The sequence below is a fragment of the Hypanus sabinus genome, chromosome 19, assembly GCF_030144855.1.
Source record: "Hypanus sabinus isolate sHypSab1 chromosome 19, sHypSab1.hap1, whole genome shotgun sequence".
NCBI lineage: Eukaryota > Metazoa > Chordata > Chondrichthyes > Myliobatiformes > Dasyatidae > Hypanus > Hypanus sabinus.
The window spans coordinates 23,856,669-23,879,478 of NC_082724.1; the positions used below are offsets into that span (position 1 = coordinate 23,856,669).

General features: G+C 38.6%; 1 protein-coding gene across 5 annotated transcripts in view; it reads left to right on the top strand.

The window, feature by feature from the left end:
* Nucleotides 1–22,810, top strand: part of appl1 (adaptor protein, phosphotyrosine interaction, PH domain and leucine zipper containing 1) — a 65,268-nt gene that overhangs the window by 36,858 nt on the left and 5,600 nt on the right. For all 5 annotated transcript variants that reach the window (XM_059944180.1, XM_059944176.1, XM_059944175.1 and 2 more), the window contains 9 exons: nt 1,149–1,337; nt 3,507–3,549; nt 5,163–5,219; nt 8,978–9,069; nt 10,780–10,962; nt 13,500–13,552; nt 17,000–17,174; nt 17,263–17,299; nt 18,035–18,178. In XM_059944180.1, coding sequence (XP_059800163.1) covers nt 1,149–1,337; nt 3,507–3,549; nt 5,163–5,219; nt 8,978–9,069; nt 10,780–10,962; nt 13,500–13,552; nt 17,000–17,174; nt 17,263–17,299; nt 18,035–18,178 — 973 coding nt within the window. The remainder of the gene's footprint in view (nt 1–1,148; nt 1,338–3,506; nt 3,550–5,162; nt 5,220–8,977; nt 9,070–10,779; nt 10,963–13,499; nt 13,553–16,999; nt 17,175–17,262; nt 17,300–18,034; nt 18,179–22,810) is intronic.

Sequence of the window (22,810 nt, forward strand, 5' to 3'; positions counted from 1 at the left end):
TTCTTTTTTCTTCTGACTTAAAATCAGTTTTTTTTTTGGTTGATGGCCAAAATGAATTGGTTGTTGTTCTTACTTACATTGATTGCATTCTTCATATTCTAAATAATCTCATCAAATTCTCAGTCTTCAATGGTCCAAGTGAAACTGTCATACTTTTTCTGACCTAACTGATACAACTAACTGAAGTCCCTTATCTCTAGAATAATTCTAGCAAACTTTACTTTTATGTAAAAGAACCCCCCTTTTTAATTCTTCGCATCATTCCCATTGTGCAGTGCCCAGAATAGGACATGGATATTTTGTAAAGGTTCAATTAAACTTCCATGATTTTGCACTGCAAGGCGAGAGTTTTGTGTGTCTTTTTTAAACCACCTTTTAAACTACAGCTGTAAACTTCAGAGATTTATTGCCTTAAGCACCTGGCTTCCCGTTCCTCCATCTCTCCTTTGAAATTGTTTCCTTTAAGTTATGTGGTCTCTCCTTGTCCATTCTATCAAAATGTAACACTTTATCTCTATGTTAAATCTCATCTGCAGTGTGCCTGCCTGTTCCACAATTGGTCCATTTTCCTAATTAATCCTCTCGAAGTCTGTCTTTATCCTCTTCTTGTTTACTATTATTTCAAATTTTCATATCATCAGTGCTTTTTGAAATTGTATACAGACCAGCCCAATTTATTAATAGGTCTCAAAAAGTAATAGTTGGTCATTCTGGGACAGCCATAAAGGGATGACTTCTTAATTCTTGTTTACAACTTGTTTGATCAATTCCACCATTTTCCATTCATCTTCTTTCCCATCTGTTAAACAAAAACTGAATTAAAACAAAATTCTCAACTCTTTTTGTGTGCTCTGCAATTAGATCATTTTCCTTCCTATCTGAAAATTAGGGATGATGCTGTTGCTCACTTTGCATATCAAAAGTATTTCATCTGACCAGTTCCATTTCTTATTTAAATTAAGGTGAAATTTTATTAAAAATTACCGTGGGAACAATTGGAGATGAAACAAAGATGTGGTAAATTGAACTATGCACACTTAGCAACGATCGTTACAAAGTTGGTTGCAAGCAATTTTGCGATTGTTTTATTTGGATGTCTTACAAATTTGTATTTGCCATGTTAATTAATCTGTACTTTTGGATTGCAGTAAAACACGATTGGTATCTGCTACCTGGGAGAGACACTATTACTTCACCCAAGGTGGGAACTTGATGCGCCAGGCGCGAGGGGATGTTGCAGGAGGTCTTGTCATGGACTTAGACAACTGCACTGTTATGGCTGTAGATTCTGATGACCGAAGATACTGCTTTCAAATTACTGCCTTTGATGGGAAAAAGTAAGAATTTTCAAATCTCTTCATTTTAACTTGCAGTTCTGTCCTTCAAGAAATGTATAGTTTTCTATCCTGTACATCTGTTTCACATTTTGGAAAACAGCACGTTCAATAGTTCAGTTAGAAATGAAACCACTCGGGCCCTGGGGGATGATGGAAACATTGCAAAGCTCCAGTAATTCTGTTTCATTGCTTCATTGACTGTAGGTGCAAACTGGAGGTTCAATAATGTGGACAATGTAGTATCCATTTTTAAGTTGATCTAAGGTGATTGTCATCTGTGGTAGTGTTGGTTTAGAAGTAAGAACTAAATTGTCACATCCTTGTGATTTGTATAACAATATTAAACTATATTAGGCCATGAGCTACTAGTGTTAATCCCATGTTTAAGAGAGGAATACTTTGCAGGGTTGCCTTGTCCAAAATTGCCCAAGTCTTGATCGTGAAGTTTAATCTGATATGCCAGATACCAAATTTAATGGAATCAGTAAATTGCAAACACAAGAAGATCTACAGAAGCTGGAAATTCAAAACGACAAACACACACAAAATGCTCGAGAAACTCAGCAGGTCAGGCAGCATCAATGGAAAAGAGTAACAGTCAATGTTTCGGGCCAAGACTATATGACCTGAAGATGAGTCTCAGCCGGAAACATCAACTGTCTGCTCCTTTCCCCAGATGCTGCCTGACCTGCTCAGTTCCTCCAGCATTTTGTTTGTGTTTAACCAAACCAGTTTAAAATATATATACTATTTTGTATTTGAACTTTTTATGATTTTGCTTTTGTTAGCTACATTATTATTTGTTGTTCCTTTTGCTGTGTGAGTAGGAAACCCACCATTTTGCAAATGGCAATGAGCTCTCATGTATCCTGTGCTGATCAGGAGAAATAGCAGCAGACGTTGCAGTTACCCAATACTACCCTTGTACCAGATGATACATGTTGAGTTATATAATATTGCATTTGATAAACACCAGTTGACTGCTGCACTAAAAGTGATTAGCCCTTCAACAACATACCCCTTATTTATGACATTCCACTGTCCACTGGGATATCGATTTGCCAATCAGCTGTCACCCTTGGCAGTCAACTGTACATTGATGCATTAAATAAGTCACAAATATATTGCAACACACACAAAATGCTGGTGGAACACAGCAGGTAAATATATTGGTTATTACAGCTAGGAATTGTATCTGCATTTCCATATAAAACCAAGGTTGGAATCAGTGTTGGTTGACGTAATATGTGTGATTTTGGGTGAGGTGAGCTTGAAGTAGCTGCCTATGGTATCCCTAAACAAATCCTTTCTCATAAAATATCTGTGGGACTATTTTCTATTTGGACCGATTAGATACTAATCTAACTCACTCTGTCAGATTTTTTTCTTCTTCACTGTATTTAATAAAAAGTGAATTCAATGAACAACCACAACCAAATTCTACTTTATTAGGTGGCCTATATTAAAATTGAAGATTAGATATTGAACTGGAACTCTGGGTTTGTAGTGCTATGATCAGTTGAAGCAATGGTATATGACTGGTGAAGATTAATTTGCCAGTGATAATTGAGAAAAGAACTTTAAAAGTCTGTAGCTAAATTACAAGGTGAACTTAAATAAAAATGCGATTGAGTGGCAGATAGAACTGATGAAATTATGATAGTAATAATAACTTTATTAATATTTGCAGAAGTCAGTAGGCATTTTTGTGTCAGTAGTAGTGTTGTACACTAGTATGTACAATAAATCTGAAGACAATAACCATTTTGCAGAACTAGTAATTTACCATGACCAATGGTACACTGAAGGACAATTGCAGCAGATATATGGGATCTTAAAATTTCCTTTTAATCAGACAGGCTTGCAAATAAATCGCTGATACCTCCTTGCACTTGATTAATACTGGAACTCATTGCAGTGAGTTCCTTCCATACACAGATTGTAGGGCTACTAGAAGGCAGCTTGCCAAATGCAGTTAGGAGTGGGTTTTAAATGCTAGCCTTGCTGATAATGTCCACATCCCATAAAGGATTTAATGGATAGTTATAGAGATTTAAAAGGTCAAGTACTGTTGTTTTAAATGCCATAACTTCTTCTTTCACTGCATGATATGATTTGACATACTTTAACACTGGGGGAAAAAATAAAAAAATTATTCTTTGTTTTCAGATCTGTTGTTGTACAAGCGGAGAGTAAAAAAGAGTGTGAAGAGGTAAGCATGAATAAATACAACTATGTCTAAACTGCAAAATATTCCTTTTTTGTAAAAAGCAACTGAATTACAGTAGGGACAAATAAAATCTTGGTCAAGTACCATTGACCTTGTACTAGTAACATAAATTTGCAGAAGTCAGTAGGCAGTTATTTCTGGGGAAGTAACTTAAGCTACATACAGTAAAAGTTTTAAATATATTTTACCTCATTTTGGCATTATGGTTTCTGTTCCAAGCAAACTCCCGTCTTTCCTCAGATGTTATATATTATTTTTCAGTGTGGACTGCCAAGTGAGCAGGGTTAATAGGGTGGTGATGTACTGACAGTTCTACAGTTTCTCTCCCCTGTGACTCCAGTTGAGGAGGCACAGCTCCAAGACTTGGCCCAGTCTCTTCCCACAAGCAGGTTTAATCTTGCTGCTGTAGCTCATGGGATAAATTAATTTCCTGAAACCTCTATGGGCCATCCACCACTCCCATCATTTATACACACTGCTTTGTTGGATATGTGAAACAATCCTTGCTTTAGTTCTGTTCAATTATTTTTCCACCACATTGATGACTTTTGCTGCCAATTTCCACCCTACTTTCATTTTCAAATGCTCCATGTTTACTTTTCCCTTTCTTGGCATCTCGATTTTTCATTTCAGGAATATGTTAGCTACCATATCTGTTATAAGTCTATTGACTCCCATGGGTATTTCAACTACACCTCCTCCCACTCTGCTTCCTGTAGAACTCCATTCTTTGTCTCTATTTTATCTGTTTTGACAAGACCTTCTGCACCAATTCCTTTAAGATGTCTTTCTTTTTATTTAACTACCATAGTCGACAGGACCCTCAAGCATATCTCACATATTTCACATTGTTCTGTGCTTGCCCTCTCTCCTCCCAGCCATAACAAGCAATAGGTTTTCTCTTGTAGTTTGCAGAATACAGGTGTCTTCCCCCTTTACAAAGGTAGAGCATTCCTATGAAACCTTTCTTAAGCCAAGATGACATAAAGTGAAGAACCATTAATTTATATGGGAAAAATTTTCATAAAATTGAAAATCCTCTGTAATGCGAAAACAGGTTACTAATGTAGGTCTTTTGTAAAAGCGAAGCGACATAAAACGAACATTCGTAAAGCGGGGGACACCTGTACTTCATTCATTTGCGAGAGTGACTTGTTACTTTAATTCTCCATTCCATTCCCACTCTGATTTCAGTGTAAAAGAACAGCCCCTCTTTGTACATTTAGTAAAGTGTAGTTATTGGGAGTTCACTACTTCAGCTCGCTATCCATTATCTGTTCTAAACATGTGGCAGTGCTGCGCTATTTTGCTTGCTTCTTTTCCCTTTTAACTTTGTTTTTAAAGCAGTTGTAATCTTGTTAGATTTGGTGCACACTTTATCATAGTTGATTTCTATATTCTTTTCAACCTTTCATTGATCCTGTTTTTCTCTCTCTTAGTCTGCTGAATCTTTCCAATATTTTGTGTTTTCATTTCAAATTGTTCTAGAATTGTCTTAATAATGTAAAATATCCAGGTTGTGAGATAAGGACAGAATGATTTTTTTCAATTAGTATTCAAAAATATTTATGGATACCTTGAACTTATTTTTGCAGTGGATTGCAACAATCAATAACATTTCCAAACGAATCTACCTTAGTGAGAACCCGGAAGTAAGTTTGCAGATTATTGTTAACTGGTTATTTCATATTTTCAGTGATTAGATGGAAGAATTGATGCACACCTTGAGGTGCTAAAATTCATAAAACTACAGTATTGCCTTTCTTATAACTTATGTGCTACGTCTTTTCTTCGTTCTGCTTATAATTCCAGAACAACCATTCATAACATCTAAAATACAAAAAGGTTCTGTGTTATGAATTCTGGCAAATTCAAAGTTTCAGTATTGATGTAAATCTGAGAATTAAAATGAAAATAAACTACCATAGTTTATTTTGAGTTCATTTCTGTTGTAAGTACGTCCCAGGCAAAACCAGCATTGCACCTAATTCAACTGCCTTGAGAGGTGGTGACGAGCTACGTATGGAATCGCTGCAATCCATGTGACAGAAGCAAGGACAGGATACTTCCTGATCTGCCTTTCTGTCGTTCAGTAAGATCAAGGCTGTATCTCTACCTCAGCACTGCATTCTTGTTCTAACTTTGTATCCTTTGATCTCATTAATATCCCTAGCAGGAAGTGACATAGGATCTGAAGAGTCCTTGTGGGTAGAGTTAAGAAACTGCAAGTGTATAAAGATCCTGATAAGAGCTAGAATGTCAGAAATTTGAAAAATTCTGGGTCAGAAGTGGGTGTAGTGGGTGTATTAGCTATTGCCGAGGAGAAGGTGCTTGGGAAACCGAAAGGTCTGAAACTGGATGTCACCTGGACTGCATGAGTCTAGGGTTCAAGAGGTAGCTGAAGAGATTGTGGAGGCATTAGTTGTCATCTTCTTAAGTCTATCCCCGCCACCCCCCCCACCATTGGGGCGTAGGCCGCCAACAGCAACTCACTAGAGCCCTTTGTCCTGAACGAGTCTTACAGTCTTCCACAGTGTAGCTCACTGAAGATTCTTTCTCTCTCAAGGATAAAGTCTTTGGAACTTCTCTCAGCTTTCTGTAGAGCTAGGTTCTTACAGAATGAGGTTCTTAGCCCCAAGGCCAACTGTCCTTCTGTCACCACTGGGCTTGGCAATATCCATGGCAGAATGGAGGCATTGGTAGTGCGGTCTGAAAAGAATCACAAGAGTCGAGAGTGGTCGCAGAGGACAGTAAAATCACAAATGTCACTTCACTCATTTTAAGAATGGAAGGAGACAAAAGACAGGAAATTATAGGCTGGTTAGCCTGACTTCAGCGACTGTTAAGATGCTAAGAGTCTATTATTAAGGATGATGTTTCAGGATATGAAAGCATATGATAAAACAGCCAAACTCTGCATGGCTTCATTAAGGGGAGTTGTTGCCTGACAAATTTGTTTGAATTCTTTGAGGAAGAAACAAGCAGGATAGACAAGGAGGGTCATTGGATGAGCCTGGTAAATAAGATGGGAGTCCATAGTATTGCAGGAAAGATACAACATGGATAGATGATTGGCTGACTGGCATAAGGCAAAGAGCGGAAATAAAGGGGGCATTTTTGGTTGGCTGCAGTGACTAGTGGTGTTCTGCAGGGGCCAGTGTTGGGTCCGCTGCTTTTCCAGATATAAGTTGATGATCCAGATGATGGACTTGATGGCTTTTCACCAAACTCATGGATGATGCAAAGGTAGGTGGAGGGACAGGTGATATTGTGGAAGCAGGGGGTTTGCCCTTGGGAGAGCAGGCAAAGAAATCGCAATTGGAATGCAGCGTTGGGAAGTGTACGGTCGTGCACATGGGTAGAATGAATAAAGGCATAGCTATTTTCTAAACAGGGAAAGAATGCAAGAATTGAAGGTGCACTAAAGGAGTAGACTATTTTACAGCTGGGGAGAGAATTGATAAATTGAGGTGGTAAGGGACTTGGGAGTCCCAGTGCAGGATTCCCTGAAGGTTGAGTCAGTAGTAAAGAAGGAAGTACTGGCATTGGGGTGTTGGAGAGGGTGCAGAGAAGGTTGAGGAGAATTATCCTGGGGTGAAAGGCTTACTGAATGAGGGGTATTTGATGATTCTGTGCCTGTACTCACTAGATTTTAGAAGGATGGGGGAGGGGGATCTCATTGAAACCTGCCAAATATTGAAAGACCTGTTAATCATTGAAAGAGTGGAAGTGGAGAGCATGCTTCCAGAAGTGGGAGAGTTAGGATGAGGAGTCACAGCCTCTGAATGAAAGGATGTCCTTGAACAGAGGTGAGAAGGAATGTCTTTAGGCAGAGGATGATAAGTGTGGAATTAATTGACGCAGACAGTTGTGGAGGCCAAGTCATTTAAAGCAGAGATTGATAGATTTTTGATAAGTAAGGACATCAGAGGTTACAGGGAAAAGGCAGGAGGATGGGATTGAGAAGGAAAAATAAATCAACCATGATTGAATGATGTAGCAAACTTGATGGGCCAAATGGACTAATTCTGCTCCTACATTTCATGGTCTTATCCATAAATTTACAAAGTTTCTAGAATGTGTGCAGTGATTCAGTGTCCACGGTATTGTTGGATAATAAATTCCAAAGATTCTGGGTAATGAAATTTCTTATGGTATACTCCTTATTTTGAGAGCATCACCCCGATTCTAGATATCCCAGCCAGGGAACATCTCCTCTGGATCTACCATTGTGAAGCTTATAGAATTGAATAAGTTTCATTGAGATCAGCTCTCAATCTTCTTAACTACAGACAGTTTATTTCCAGTCTGCTTAATCTCTCTTGAACGGATAATCACTCCTTGCCAGGAATCAGTCTGGTTAATCTTCACTGAATTGCAGAAGTACGCTTGCTTCTTTGGCTGGAGTAATCAGACTTTACTTCTGTTCTGTTAGTAATTTACATAGTAGTTCTGCATGTACAATCATCCTCTCCATGTCCTTGTAGCTGTCAACCTTTTAACCACTTATGAAATATTGCACCCATCTCCTTTGAAGAGATATTAAGCATACTGGAACTATACTCTTCGCTCAGGACCTCTGAGGATCTTGTATGTTTCAGTGAAGTAACCTTTTCTAAACTTAAATGGATATAAGCCTAGCCTGTCATGAGGCAACCCATCCATTCAAGATGTATATCTCTGACAAGGTTTCCAATACATTAACATTGTATTAGTAAGTATATAATACTCCAGTTATGTTCTTACTGATGACCTGTATAACTGAAGCAAAACCGCTCTACTCTTGCATTCAATTCTTCTCAGTATAAACTAAAAGAATATGTTAATCTTCCTAATTACTTGCTATACTTGCATGCTAACCTTTTGAGAATCATGCACGAGGACACCGGAAAGAAAAACCTAAGGATCCCAATCCACGATTCTCTAAATAGTGCAATCTCATCATTTAGATTATGTGCTTTTTCCATTTCTCCCGCCCCCCCCCCCCCCCCCAAGATTATTACTTACAAAGTTGGTACATTTATAAATGCAGGGACTGAATCATTTGCTTTATTCTTTAAAAGTCATTTCAATCATAAAGAGTATGGTCATTTTAGCTGCAGCATGATTTAGAGACCTCAGAAATAGCTGAAATCAAGTTATAATTTGATTTGAGTAATCATTTTTAAATTTGATTTTTGTAATCTGATTGTATAATATGAAATTGGCAGTGAATATTACACTCTTGACACTGTATATTTAAATGCATAAAGAATATATTATTTTAATTTTCTTTTCTATGGTTCGGTGTCATTGGCAAGCAAAAATAATTCTTTATCTAATGGCTTCATCCACCTCTAATGTTGAGCTTATAATTAGAAAGGTTTTGGCATTGATGGATAAAATTTAAAGTATTTTGTTGTTATCACAGGAATTGGCTGCTCGCGTGAACCAGACTGCTCTGGAAGCTGTTACTCCATCTACTTCATTTCAACAGCGTCACGACAGCTTAAGGTCTACAGTGTACGTAGAAATATAGCCTCTCGGAATCCAATTCTGGAACATATTCATTGTTATGTTCTTTTATGAAAAATACTTACAATACTGTGCAAAAGTCTTTGGCACACATAATTAGTGTAATTAATAACTAGGATTCCCAAGATTTTTGCACAGTACTGTATTTTTCAATGTGGAGCAGAGAGCAAGTTTATAAATTTGGTGGGAGCAAAGGATGTTGGGAATGGTGAGGGTGGAGTGCCGCAGGTAGGGCGTGGGACAGGTGGAAGAGAACCAGGGTGGGGGGGGGGGGTGTGATTGGAGGTTGTGGCACGGGTGCAGACACATCCAGCCCTGAGACACCAGGCAAGGTGACTTGATTCCAAACAATTGGTTTATTGATAATTACAGAATGTTTCTTAGTGCTTCCTGCTTCCTCACCTCCCCTTCCCCTTTTCCTAACCATGATTCCCCTCTCCCTGCCCCCTTCCTACTCTCAATCCACAATAGTGATCCCTATCAGAATTTGGTTTATCATCACTCACATATATCATTTTTTTAATGTGGCAGCAGTGCAGTGTAATATATAAAATTTCGACAGTACTGTGCAAAAGTGTTAGGTACCCTAGCTACATTTATGCGCCTAACTCTTTTGCACAGTACGGCATGTATATTATACATCTAACTGTTCTGAACCTTCTAAGATGGTGTAAATAGATGCCTTATTTTTACAGATTTTAAATGGTTTTGTTGAGTATTCAATGTTCTGTTCTTCCAGTAGATGTGATAGTAAGCTTTGTTGCTCAAGTTGTCTTGTATATCAAAATATCATCATGTAACTACCCTGGGTAAAGACCCAGGTTTTTGACTAAGGCAAATTGCCAACTGAAACATCTGTAGGCTATGTGGAAGTATCCCAAGTCGAAGGGTCTCATATTATTTAATTTTCCAATTAAGTATATGGCTCTCAAGGTGAAATAATTATTTCATGGAATATTGATTTGATTACCAATGAGGCTGAAGGACTAAAAATCCTTTCCAAACCTCCAAGCCATGAAGTACAAACAAGTACTTGAAAAGATTGAGATGAAGAGGCAGCAAAATGAAGTCAGACAATAGATCCAGTTGTTTTATTTTTCCATTGTTAGAAGGAAATCTATAAATTCTACATTATTATAACATGTTTAAGAGTAATTTTCAACCTTATCACAGAGGTATAACTGGTCAGGGGCATGAACATGAATCTGCATCCAAACATGTTGTCATTAAGTTACATATTGTTTCTTAGTCGATTGTTTGTTATGTACTATGTTGTAGGATGTGGGTGATCATGGCCATTCCACGACCCTGATTGTTCTCGGCAAATTTCTCTGCAGAAGTGGATTGCTATTGACCCCAGCCATTATCAGTACTGTTCAGATTGTCTGCTTGGCATCAGTGATTGTCTGCTTGGCATCAGTGATCAGTGTCATCAGTGACACAACCATCCACCACCAGCTCCCATAGCTTTACGTGACCCCAATCAGGAGGCTAAGCAGGTGCTAGACCTTGCAGGCTAGTGGAGGGAAGAAGTGCCTTACACCTCCTTTAGAAGGGTTGTATCCTCACCCTGCCACCCAACTTCTTAAGCATATTTTTTTAAAGGAAAATTGAAAACATAATACGCAAAGTATTTATCAATCTCTGTGAGCATGCAGGAGAAAATTGATTGTTTCTGTATTGAATTTCTTGAAACAGCCACAATAGACCACATCCATCACGGACAAATAGTTCCACATCTCTTGGATCGGAATCTCCTGCCCTTTCTACAATTTCATTGGATTCAATAGTTGCCCCAGATACACCCATTCAATTTGATATAATTTCTCCTGTAAGTGAGGAGTTGTCGAACCTAGCAAAGACTTCAGGACAATGTACCAGGTAAGACAAACATGTAAGACTTTTGAGTTTTAGTGAACATTTGCAGATCAGAAGAAAGTAAGTTAGCTAATTTGATTGGAGGGCTCATATATAATGTGAAAGAACTGTATGCATTTACTTTTGGAATCGTGATTGTACCAAGAATCTTGAATCATTGCATTAGTCTAAGAACTCTCTAGAATAAGCAACTTTGAGACTTCACTTGAGTTCACAGTGTGTTTTCAGGAGAGTTTCTTGGATGTGAACATTCTAGAACTGTACAGCCATACAAAGCCTGGTGTTGCTGAACATTGTAGGATTAATCAATGACTTCATAGCGATGGCATAATATAATTGAATTTTATATTCAGTTTGAGGGGAAGAAGCAAGTGGCTGAGGTTAATATTTTAAACTTTAAATAAGGTCATCAATAAGGACCTGAAAGCAGAACTAGCTCAAGTGATGAATCATGTACTGACAGATGTTTAAAGGATTTTTTTAGAATACACAGAATAGATGCAATTCAATGAGAAATAAATTTCAAGAAAAAGACCTGCTCTCTTTGACCAATGAAGATGTTAAAGTTTGCTGAAAAGTTAAAGGTCAAATGATTGAACAAAGTACAAGACATTGCAAAATATGACAAATGGCAAAATAAGGCAGGAGAGTAGCAAGAAATGCTTAAAAAAAAGTCAGTTTCTATTTTAAAAATTAATTATTAATTAGTTCTGTAAGACAGTAAGTCTGTGGAATTATAATTTAGAAGATAAAAAAGAAGCAAGCTTAGGCCATTGACCCCTTGAATCCTCTCAGCCATTCAATATGATAATGATTGATTTTTCCCAGGCTTTCATCTCTTCTATGCAAGGTCCTTATAGCCTTTAAATCCCCAATCTTTCAGAAATGTATCTATTCTTTAAATACCCCCAATAATCTAGCCTCCACAACCTTCTGGTGTAGAGAATTTCAGGCTTTCACCATCCTCTGCAAGAAGTACTTCCTAAACACTTCAGTTTTGAGTGACTATTCTAGTCTTGTAATTATGACCTCTTGATTGACATTTTCCAGTTAATAGAAATGTCTCAGCGTTTTTCCTGTCGTGGATCTTGTATATGTTATTACCACTCTTCATTCTTTTAAACTCCAAAACTCCAATGAATATGGATCAAAATTGAAAATAAAATGATGACAGAAGAGTCAGCAGATATTTTACATTTGTCCTCATCAGAGGGGATACAGTCACATCCCAGAAAAGTGGTAAATCAGAAATTGGAAGGGACAAAATCAGGGTAAAGATAGGAAGATAAGTATTTTGAGATTTCACAAGATGTTTATTGGGGATATAAATAGATTAAATGAGTGGGTAAAAATCTTGTAGTTAGGGTATAACAGGAAATTGTGGTTGCTCGACTTTGACAGGAAGCATCTTCTAAATGCAGAACTGAGATGCAGAGTCATCTGGGTGATCTAGTACATAATTTGCAAAAGGCTATGAGAAAGTAGTTGCGAAAGCTAAAAGAATAAAACCAAGATTCATTCATTACAATGGAATTGGAGACAGAGCAGAGTGTTTATGCTTCAGATATATCGTGTATTAGGAAGGCCTCACCTGGAGTACACTGCCCTGTATTGGTCTCCTTGTTTCAGGAAAAAGTATAGAATCTAGGTCAGAGGTCTGCAATCCAAAACTGAGTGGTGAACTTAGTACCAACTGAACATGGCAAACTCCCAACTAACCACATTCCTTGCTTTGATTATTAGTTCCACCTGAATTAACTAATCCAATTGAAATGGGTACAGGAGTATTGTAATTGGCTCAATTAAGGTGAATTTTTTTAAATTTTATATAATATATACTGGAAATAACATATAGATTTTGGATAAGATAATATCAACCTCCCACAATCATTTCACAACTTACAGGAGGGTATATTCCTGGAAAGCATTTTTAAGTAAAGTTTTGTGAATGTAAAAGTCTGAACAAAGTGCATTATAAGAACTTTACTACAATGTATTTCCATGGGCATTTATTCATTATAGTAAAAAATAATTTTACAGGTTCCATGGGCACCACAGTTAGTGTAATAATCACAATTCAATTTTTGCAGCATCTATAAGGAGTTGGTACGTTATTCATGTGAACCGTGTGGGTTTCCTCTGGGTGCTCTGATTTCCTCCCACAGTCCAAATACGTGATGGTTTGTAAATTGGTTTTTGTGAATTGACCTATTATTAGGCTTGTGTTAAATGGACAGGCTGTTGGCCAGTGTGGGAAAACCTGTATCTCAAAATAAAATAAAAGGTCAAAGGCACAAATTCCAGAATTTGTAACATTACAGCAGTAAATTGTGATTGGACCTTTGTAAATCAAGCAAAATTCAATATATAGTACCTTGCATAATTATATCATCTGTAGATACTATTTAAGTGAAGATTGGAGACAATACCCTTGAAAATTTACTTTTAAAAAAGAACAAAAATAAACCTAATAGAATAAAAGAAAGAAAATTATTTTAATTAATAAAGAAACAGCTTACATTTAATTATTTCTCCATTAGAAGAACAAATCCATTTGGAGAGTCCGGGGAATCAAAAACACAGGACTCTGAAGGTAAGATACACAACTAAAATTTTGCTTTCATGGTGGCAAAATATGGGTAGTCTTGAATTAATGATCCTTTACAAGCATTGTGTAACATTTAATTCTGTGAATGCAATGGAATAAAATACTACACAGTGCAAATAAAGAGCAACCTATTTGGTGGTACTCCTCTTGTCCTACTGCCAAGATGAGCTTCTACTGTTATGTGACAGTAAGGATTATGTATTTAAGTACATTAGAAGTGCTACAAAATGGTAGTTTGCTGAAGAACTGTGATGGACCCTGGAAAACCTTTATTGAAGCATAACATAGTTTATCATATTGTGCCCAAAATCAAACAGACTGCTAACTATGTTACCCATTATGTATTTCAAAACAGTAACAGTTAAGAATTATCTCAAGGTATTTTTCTGATTTAGCAATATCATAGATTCTCAGTACATAAACCATATACAGTGGATTCTGGTTAACTGATCCATAGGTTAATCAGGCAGCCACTTATTTTAGACAACTCTTAAACAACAAAACATAATTGAGAAAATAGCTGGGATTCCCTTCATTTATTTGGGACACTATCCCAGTTAATTGGGACGGCACACTATTACTGGACAAGTTTCTAACTAGCCTCAGTTGCATGAACTTGTGTGGCCGTTAGACATTACATCGTGCTTAGAGTGATCAGTTTTTAAATAGCATCTGTTGCATGTGTTTGTATTTAAAAACCAGTGACTTTTGTCATAGCAAAAGGATTTGAGTACAGGAGCAGGGAGGTTCTACTGCAGTTGTACAAGGCCTTGGTGAGACCGTACCTAGAATATTGGAAACAGTTGAGGCCGGTTCATTGGCTATATTTAAGAGGAAGTTGGATATGGCCCTTGTGGCTAAAGGGATCAGGGGGTATGGAGAGAAAGCAGGTACAGGGTTCTGAGTTGGATGATCAGCCATGATCATACTGAATGGCGGTGCAGGCTCGAAGGGCCGAATGGCCTACTTCTGCACCTATTTTCTATGTTTCTGTGATAGCTGGTGAGGAATAAGCAGTAAGACAATTCAGAACTGCTTTGCTCATTGCAGTCATGCTTCGAGAAGTCAGAAACAACCATGAGTGAAAGTGAAACGATTTTACTACTTCAACAAGTTAAGAACTATAAAAAAACTTGAAGGTATTGAAAGTCATCTTGAATGTTACAATGAAAATGAAGATTCAGAGGGTTCAGAAGGCAATCCATTATCTGCACTAGGTGTCCAAGCTAATTTTGTTCATTTACAGTCAATCAAAAGAACACGGCATTATGTTGGTTGTCTGTCGTGTCTGACAATGACAATGAAATCTACTTGGGAGAATTTTTAAAGAAGAAATGCTGTTGCACTGGGCCAGTTCCATTCTCTCAACTTCAGAAGTCCGGGTCCAGTGGTATGAGTATCATCACAAACTGGGGTCTTCCTTGGTTGCAGTGGATAACCATGACATTTGCTGTATCTTAGCTTGCCTTTTACTCTGCACAAAGTATTGCAGAAGTCTTCCTGGCTGTTGGATCTCACTGTTGATTTCATCTGCTCAGTCCACTAGAACAAACTTCATTTTCTAGGACAGGTATGTCCCTATTTTACCTAGGTGTGAGGCCTGCTGGCTACCTTCACCTGGTTTAGCCCGTCTGTCGAAATGGTGTACCAGCATGTAGCTGCTGTCGCTACTTGGAACAACAGATGAGAGCCAAAGGTCAGTGAGCTGCCCCAGGATGGACACAAGTCCTTCACCAAAGGTGCTGCATCTCCCAGCACACCCTACACATGTCAGCATACATTGGATGAATAACTCCATCGATAACTGTTAGGAACTAATACATAGTTTTAGAGTACTGCAGTATCAGTGTTCTAATTTGCTCTGTATTTCATTTAAATACATAATTCGTTACTCAATTAAACAGTAGTTTGTCTTTTTATATCTTTTTAACTATTTCCACAAAACTTTGGCTAAGTGAGCCAAAATGTACTTAGTCCGGATGGGTCCCAGCTATCGGATCAGGTTTAACATCACCAGCATACGTCATGAAATTTGTTGTCTTTGCAGCAGCAGTATAATGCAATACGTAATAATAGAGAAAAAACATGAAAAAAAAGTTAAATATGTGGTACATAAACAGAAATTTAAAAAAGTAGTGAGTGGTGTTCATGGTTTTAATGTCCATTTAGAAATTGGATGATGGAGGGGAAGCAGCTGGTCCTGAATTGCTGACTGTGTGCCTTCAGGTTTCTGTACCTCCTTCCTGATGATAGAAATGACAACAAGGCGTGACCTGTGTGATGGGGCTCCTTAATGTACATGCCCTGAATACTACGGAGGCTAGTGCCCATGATGGAGCTGACCAAGTTTACAACTCTCTGCAGCTTATTTCAATCCTGTGCAGTAGACACCGCCCCCACCCCCCACCCCCAATGCCAGACAGCAATGGAGCCAGTTAGGATGCTCTCCGTGGTAGAAATTTGTGAGTGGCTTTGGTGACGTACCAAATCTGCTCAATCTCCTGATGAAATATGGCTTCTGTTGTGCCTTCTTTGTAGCTGCATCGATATGTTGGGCCCAAGGTAAATCCTCAGAAATATTGACTCTCAAAACATTTTGGTTGCTCACTCTTTCCATTTCTGATCCCTCTGAGGACTGGTGTATGTTTCCTTGTCTTACCTTTTCTGAAGTCCACAAGTAGGTCTTTGGTCTTACTGACGTTGAGTGCAAGGTTGTTACTGCAACACCATTTAACCAGCTGGTAGATCTTGCTTCTGTACCCCCTCTCATCACCATCTGAAATTATGCCAACAATAGTCATATCATCAGCAAATTTATAGCTGGCATGAGCTGTGCCTAGCCACACAGTCGTGGTGGAGAGAGTGGAGTAGTGGGCTAAGTACACATCCCTGAGGTGTGCCAGTGTTGATTGCCAGTGAGGTGGAAGTGCTTTTTCCGATCTGCACAGATTGTGGTCTTCCGGTTAGGAACTGTAGGAATGATTATGTTAGCTGAGATGTAGTCATTAAACAGCATCCTGACGTAGGTATTAGTATTGACCAGGTGATCCCAGGCCGTGTGAAGAACCAATGAGGTAGCATCTGCCATAGACCTATTGTAGGCAAATTGCTGTGGTCCAGGTCCTTGCTGAAACAGTTCTTGCCAGAACCAACCTCTCAAAGCGTTTCATCACTGGAGATGTGAGTGGGGAATCCACTGTATTGATTTAATGTCATTTGGGTAAATTAATTCACATTTTTATGTGCAGTAGTCATGATTTTGTTGTCAGATTTTGCTGTCCTAACATTAAAGTTGGTAGTAAATTAAAGCACCATTAGTTCAATTGATGCATTACAACTCTGTATTTTTGAGGATAATACCATTTGAGCTCTTAGCAAATGCATGCAGAAAGACAAATAAATATTGATTGAAATTTTTAATATTTGCTGCAGAATCAATTCTTCATCAGTTGTTCATTGTGCGATTCCTTGGTTCAATGGAAGTAAAAACAGATGAAACCTCAGATGTTATTTATGAAACAATGCGTCAGATCCTTGCAGCACGTGCTATACACAACATTTTTCGGATGACTGAATCTCATTTGCTAGTGACGTGTGACAGTTTGAAGTGAGTTCAGTTTTTTGTTGATTGGCAGAAATGTTTGCTTTGTTTTAAACAATTATAAATATGTCTGATAGTTTTTTTTATATTTTAGGTTAATTGACCCTCAGACTCAAGTCACACGCTTAAGAGTAGGTACTAAAATAATTAAATAATATTCTGTGAAAGACTGTTTAACAAATTTGTTACTAAGTGTAATCCTGCCTATATCTAGTTCATTTGAAGTTTTATATTCAAATTTGTTTTTGCTCTGACAGTAAAATAATGTTCTTTTGAGATGAAACAAAGCAAAAATATGTCTTTTTAATATTGATCCCCTTGCTGCCCCCAGAGCCATTATTTCCTCTCTTTGTCCTGCATCCCAGCTCCCTAAAATCCAAAGGTTATAGGTGGAACAGCTTTGAATGAAAGGGGGTGAATATTTGTGCAATGAATTATTTTATGATTTATATTTCTAATGACTTAAGATCACATTGTGTATTTCTGTTGATCATGTAAAAAAAAGCCAAATTAAATCCGCTGTTAATGTCGTAAAATGATAAAACATGAAAACTTCCAAGGGGGGAGATGGGAGGAGTGAATGCTTTTTATAGGCCCTCTATATCACTTGCAGTGTCAGATTTTCTAGTGGTGACTATGCTCTGGAATTAAACCATTAAATTCTCTTCCAGATATTCTCTATCTCTCTACCTCTTTAAGTGAATATCAGTTCTAATATATTTTGTTCTGGTATCAAAGTTTTGTAAAAATGCCCTGGAATATTTCATTGCAGCAGAAGTGCTGTGTAAATGCAAGTTGTTTTTGCTTATTCTTGCACTGCAGAATCTTCACTGGGCTTGTTTCCAATTGTTTGTTTTTCATTGCAGTTCCCTTTGCAAAATGTGGTTCTTTGTGCGACTCACAAAGAGAATAAACGACTGTTTGGGTTTGTGCTGCATACGGGAGGAAACAGTACCGGACGCCCAGTCTCTGTTTGCTACGTCTTTGAATCAAACAATGAAGGAGAAAAGGTGCGGGAGGCGTTCCTTTTAATATTGTGTTTCCTGTTCTGATTTAATGTATTATCAACTGGCAAGAAAATCAAGATTCAATTATAATCATATCCAGTCAGGTCATAGACTTAATTACGTGAATTTCTAGCTTATAATTTCCTTCCATTTACGACTGCTACAGTATTTACCTTGAATAACCACTATGTATGTAGATGACTCAGAGATTGTTTTGTGTCCATATGTGCATGTATTTTGTTTGACTACTTCCCTCTTTTTTAACCTCTTTATCACAACTTTCTCTATTCTCTTTTTCAACCTCAGAAAGGTAGTAGGTGGAGAAAGCAGTATGAATGTTTTACCTAATTATGATATAATTATAACTGCAGATGTTGGAAATCTGAAATAAAAACAAAAACTATTGGAAAGAATTCCATAATTCTATTTAAGAGTCTTCAACATTAACATTAATTATTTCACTTTCCACAGATGCTTTCTTACCTGTTCAATTTTTTCTCCCATTTTCTGATTTTACTTAATGATATATATTTATTTTGGTCCATGTATCCAGCTTTGAGGCTAATGCAATTCCTAGCCTTCATTTTCTCCTCTTGTAGTAACATTGCACCCCTCCCCCCAATAAACAGATGATTGTCCTTGTACCCTTCCCAGCAATTTGTGGCTGAAGCTGAAATTGCTGTCTGCTAAATGTCCGTTCTTTTCTCTCATGCTGCACAAAATGCTTTGTGAGGGCAAGTGTTACTGACCTCTTTTCCCTTTAATTCTATCACCACCCATCACTAACTGTTACCTATTCACATTTGGACTCACTATTCACTACATCGCTCCAACAAGCCAACCACGTCATCATCACTCATTGAGCCCTTTAAGCCTTGCAGAAGTCTCAGTCTTTCATCTTTGCCTTCGTTCACCACTTCCACAGTGTTAGCTGATCTTCATTGTTGTTAGTTTGATTAACTATTTTCCCCGCCACGCCACATGAAGCTTCCCCTCCCAACCAAACTTCCCCTCCCCTTCCTCTGTTCCATCATTGATGCTGTTTTATTTCTTGGGTATTGTTCACTTTCACCACCCTTCTGGTAAAACATCCCCTAAACCTTTGGCCATTCTATTATTACCCTATGTTCAAGATCCATCAGCTCTCCTTATTGCCCCCCCAAAATTTTCCCATCTCTGCTGCATCTTTATTTAAACCCACTTCATTCCAAGTCTGCCCCCCCCCATCTTTTCTCCATCCTGCACAGAATAGTTCTAAACAAAGTTGTGAACAACATTCTGAAGCAGAATCAGGTTTAGTACCACAGGCATAAGTCACGAAATATGTTGGTTTGTGACAGCTGTACAGTGCAATGTATAATAATAAGAAACACTATAAATTGCAATAAGAAATTTATTCCTGGATGGTAGCAAAGTGAAAAGGGCATGTGATGGGGTCCTTAATGACAAATGCTGCCTTTTAAGGCATCGCCTTTTGGAGGTGTCCTCGATGCTGGGAAGACTCATGCTCATGATGGAGCTGACTGAGTTTGCAAACTTCCTGCAGCTTTTTTCAATCCTGTGTAATGGTCTCCATTCCACATGAGGATCCAACCACTTAAAGTGCTATCCATAGTACCTCATTAGAAATTTGCATATGTCGGTGGTGCCATACCAACTCTCCTCAAGCACCAAATGAAATATAGCCACTGCCATGCCATCTTTGTAATTGCATCAATATGTTAGGTTCAGGATAGATCTTCAGAGATGTTAACATCCAGGAACTTGAAAATGCTTGCCTAGTGTGTGTTCCCTCAACTTCCCCTTCCTGAAGTCCATAATCAATTCCTTGTTCTTACTGATATTGAGTGCATGGTTGTTGTTGCAACACCATTCAATCAGCTGATCTATCTCACTTCTGTACATCGCCTCATCACCATCTGAAATTCTACCAGCAATAATTGTGTTATTGGCAAATTTATAGTTGACGCTTGAACTGTGCCTAGCATATGGGGGTAGAGAGAGGAGAGCAGTGGGTTAAGTATGCAACCAGAGAGGACTGTGACTCCTGGTGAGGGAATCTGGATCAAGTTGCAGAGATAGGTACAGAGGCCCTACTTTTGGACTTGTTGATTAGTACTTGAGGGTATGATGGTGTTGAATGCTGAGCTGTAATCAATAAATAGCAGCCTGACATACATATTGCTATTGTCCAGCTGATCCAAGACCGAATGGAGAGCTGGTGAGATTGCTTCACTGTGGGCCTATTGTGAAGATAGGCAAATTGCAGTGGGTCCAGGTCTTTGCTCTGGTGAGAGTTGATTGTGGCCATAACCAATCTCTCAGAGCACTTCACCACAGTAGATGTGACTGCAGCTGGATGATAGTCATTGAGGCAGCTCACCATGCTCTTCTTGGGCATTGCTATGACTGTCGTCCTTTTGAAGCAGATGGGGACCTCTCACTGCAGCAGTGAGAGATTGAAGATGTCCGTGAACATCCCCACCAGTTTATTGGCACAGATTTTCAGTGTCCTATCAGGTTTATCTACTTGAAAGATCTTTAGATGTCCACATAGTGTTTTAGTCTCACTTTTGTAACCTTGCTTTGATTATTCTATAGAACGAGTCAAGACCAATGACATCCTGGCAACAGACTCCCTGATTAGCCTTCATGCCATCATCTCAAAGGTCTCAAATGGATTTGGCTTGCACATGTCCTCTTCATCTGCCAGCTTGACCAGCAACCAAATTGATCCCTCCACTTATTTTGGGTTGTGGGGTGGAGATGAGTCGCTACCAAAGGAGGCGTAAGGCACTCATTCCCCTTGCTAGCCTGTAGGTCACCCTTGGGCAAGGTGTAGCACCTGCTTAGCCGCACTCCCCCACCCCTCTGAAATCAGGGTCACATGAAGCCACAGGAACTGGTGGTGGATGGTTTTATGGGCAGCTGGTATATAGCACAAGTCCTGGTTGTGCGACCACTGAACCCAGACAGGCAATCTCTGATTAGTGATTTGCTGGGGTCATTTCCCAGAAGAATACAATGGCAAGCCACCTCTGTAGAATTTGCCAAGTGTAGTCATGGTCATAGACCATGATTGCCCACATCATACAACACAGCACATAGTGATAATGATAACTTGTATTGGGATGTCCCATGTCCAGATTGGAAGAGCTATAGATTTCCGCAGCTAAATATTGAGAGTATCCAAAACCCACAGTTCTTGGCCCTCTGTTATTTTTCCAAGCCGAACCTTTTGTGAGCGTGGTTTCCTCTTCAACTCGTGAAGTATATTTTGACTGCAAGGGTTAAGGAGGAAATCGTGGTTACAAAAATGTGTGCCAATTGTAGTGGTGATAGTCATGCTCAAAGTTTAAAGTAAATTTATTATCAAGGTACATATATGTCACCATATACAACCCTGAGATTTATTTTCTTGTGGGCACACTCAATAAATCCATAATACAATAATAACCATAATAGAATCAATGAAAGACTGTACCAACTGGGTGTTCAAGCAGTGTGCAAATACAAAAATAAAGAAATAATAATAAATAAATAATAATTGTCAAGAACATGGGATGAAGAGTCCATGAAAGTGAGTCCATTGGTTGTGGAAGCATTTTAATGATGAGGAAAATGAAGTTGAGAGAAGTTATCCTCTTTGGTTCAGGAATCTAACGGTTGAGGGTATTAACTGTTCCTGAACCTGGTGGTGTGAATCCTGAAGCTCCTGTACCTTTTTTCCATGATGACAGCAACAAGAAAAGAACATGTCCTGAGTGGTGGAGGTCCATAATGATGGATGCTGCTTTTCAGCAACACCACTTTCTGTAGGTGTGCTTAGTGGTGGGGAACACTTTACCTGTATTGAACTTCCTGTAGGGTTTTCTGTTCAAAGCATTGGTGTTTCCATACCAGGCTGTGTTGCAGCAGTCAGTCTACTTTCCACTACACATTTATAGAAGTTTGTTAAAGTCTTGGATATCATCCCGAATCTTTGCAAACTCCCAAGGAAGTAGTGATGCTGTGCTTTCTTCGTAATTGCACTTAAAGACATCTTGGGGTTTTACCAAGTGATATACAGTCAGCCCTCCTTATCCACGGGGGATCGGTTCCAGGACCTTCGCGGATACCAAAATTCGCAGATGCTCAAGTCCCTTATTCAACCTGTTCCAATGCGGTGGACCTTAGGACCCAGCGGAACCCCAGACCTTATTTAACCTGTCTCAGTGTGGTGGACATTAGGACCCGGCACCAGAGCTCTGAATGCGCAGTGTTTCTGTTCATGAAAATAATCACGATCATGATTGAAAATAAAGTGGAAATAATAAAGCGATCGGAAAGAGGTGAAACACCATCGGTCATTGGAAAAGTGTTAGGCTACGCCAGTCAACGATTGGAACAATTTTGAAAGATAAAGTGAGAAAGGCCCTGCCCCGATGAAAGCTACAGTTATTACTAAGCAACACAGTGATTTAATTATTGGGTTTTGGGTTTTTGATCCTCCACGTCAACCCAGCACAGTAGAGAGCGCACTCGGGAGTGATCTGTCCAGAGTCCCGAGAACCCGTTCCCGAGCCCGGCACTGAAACATACGTTCTTAAGCGTTTTATATGCATAGAGAGGTAAAGTATATACTATATACTAAGA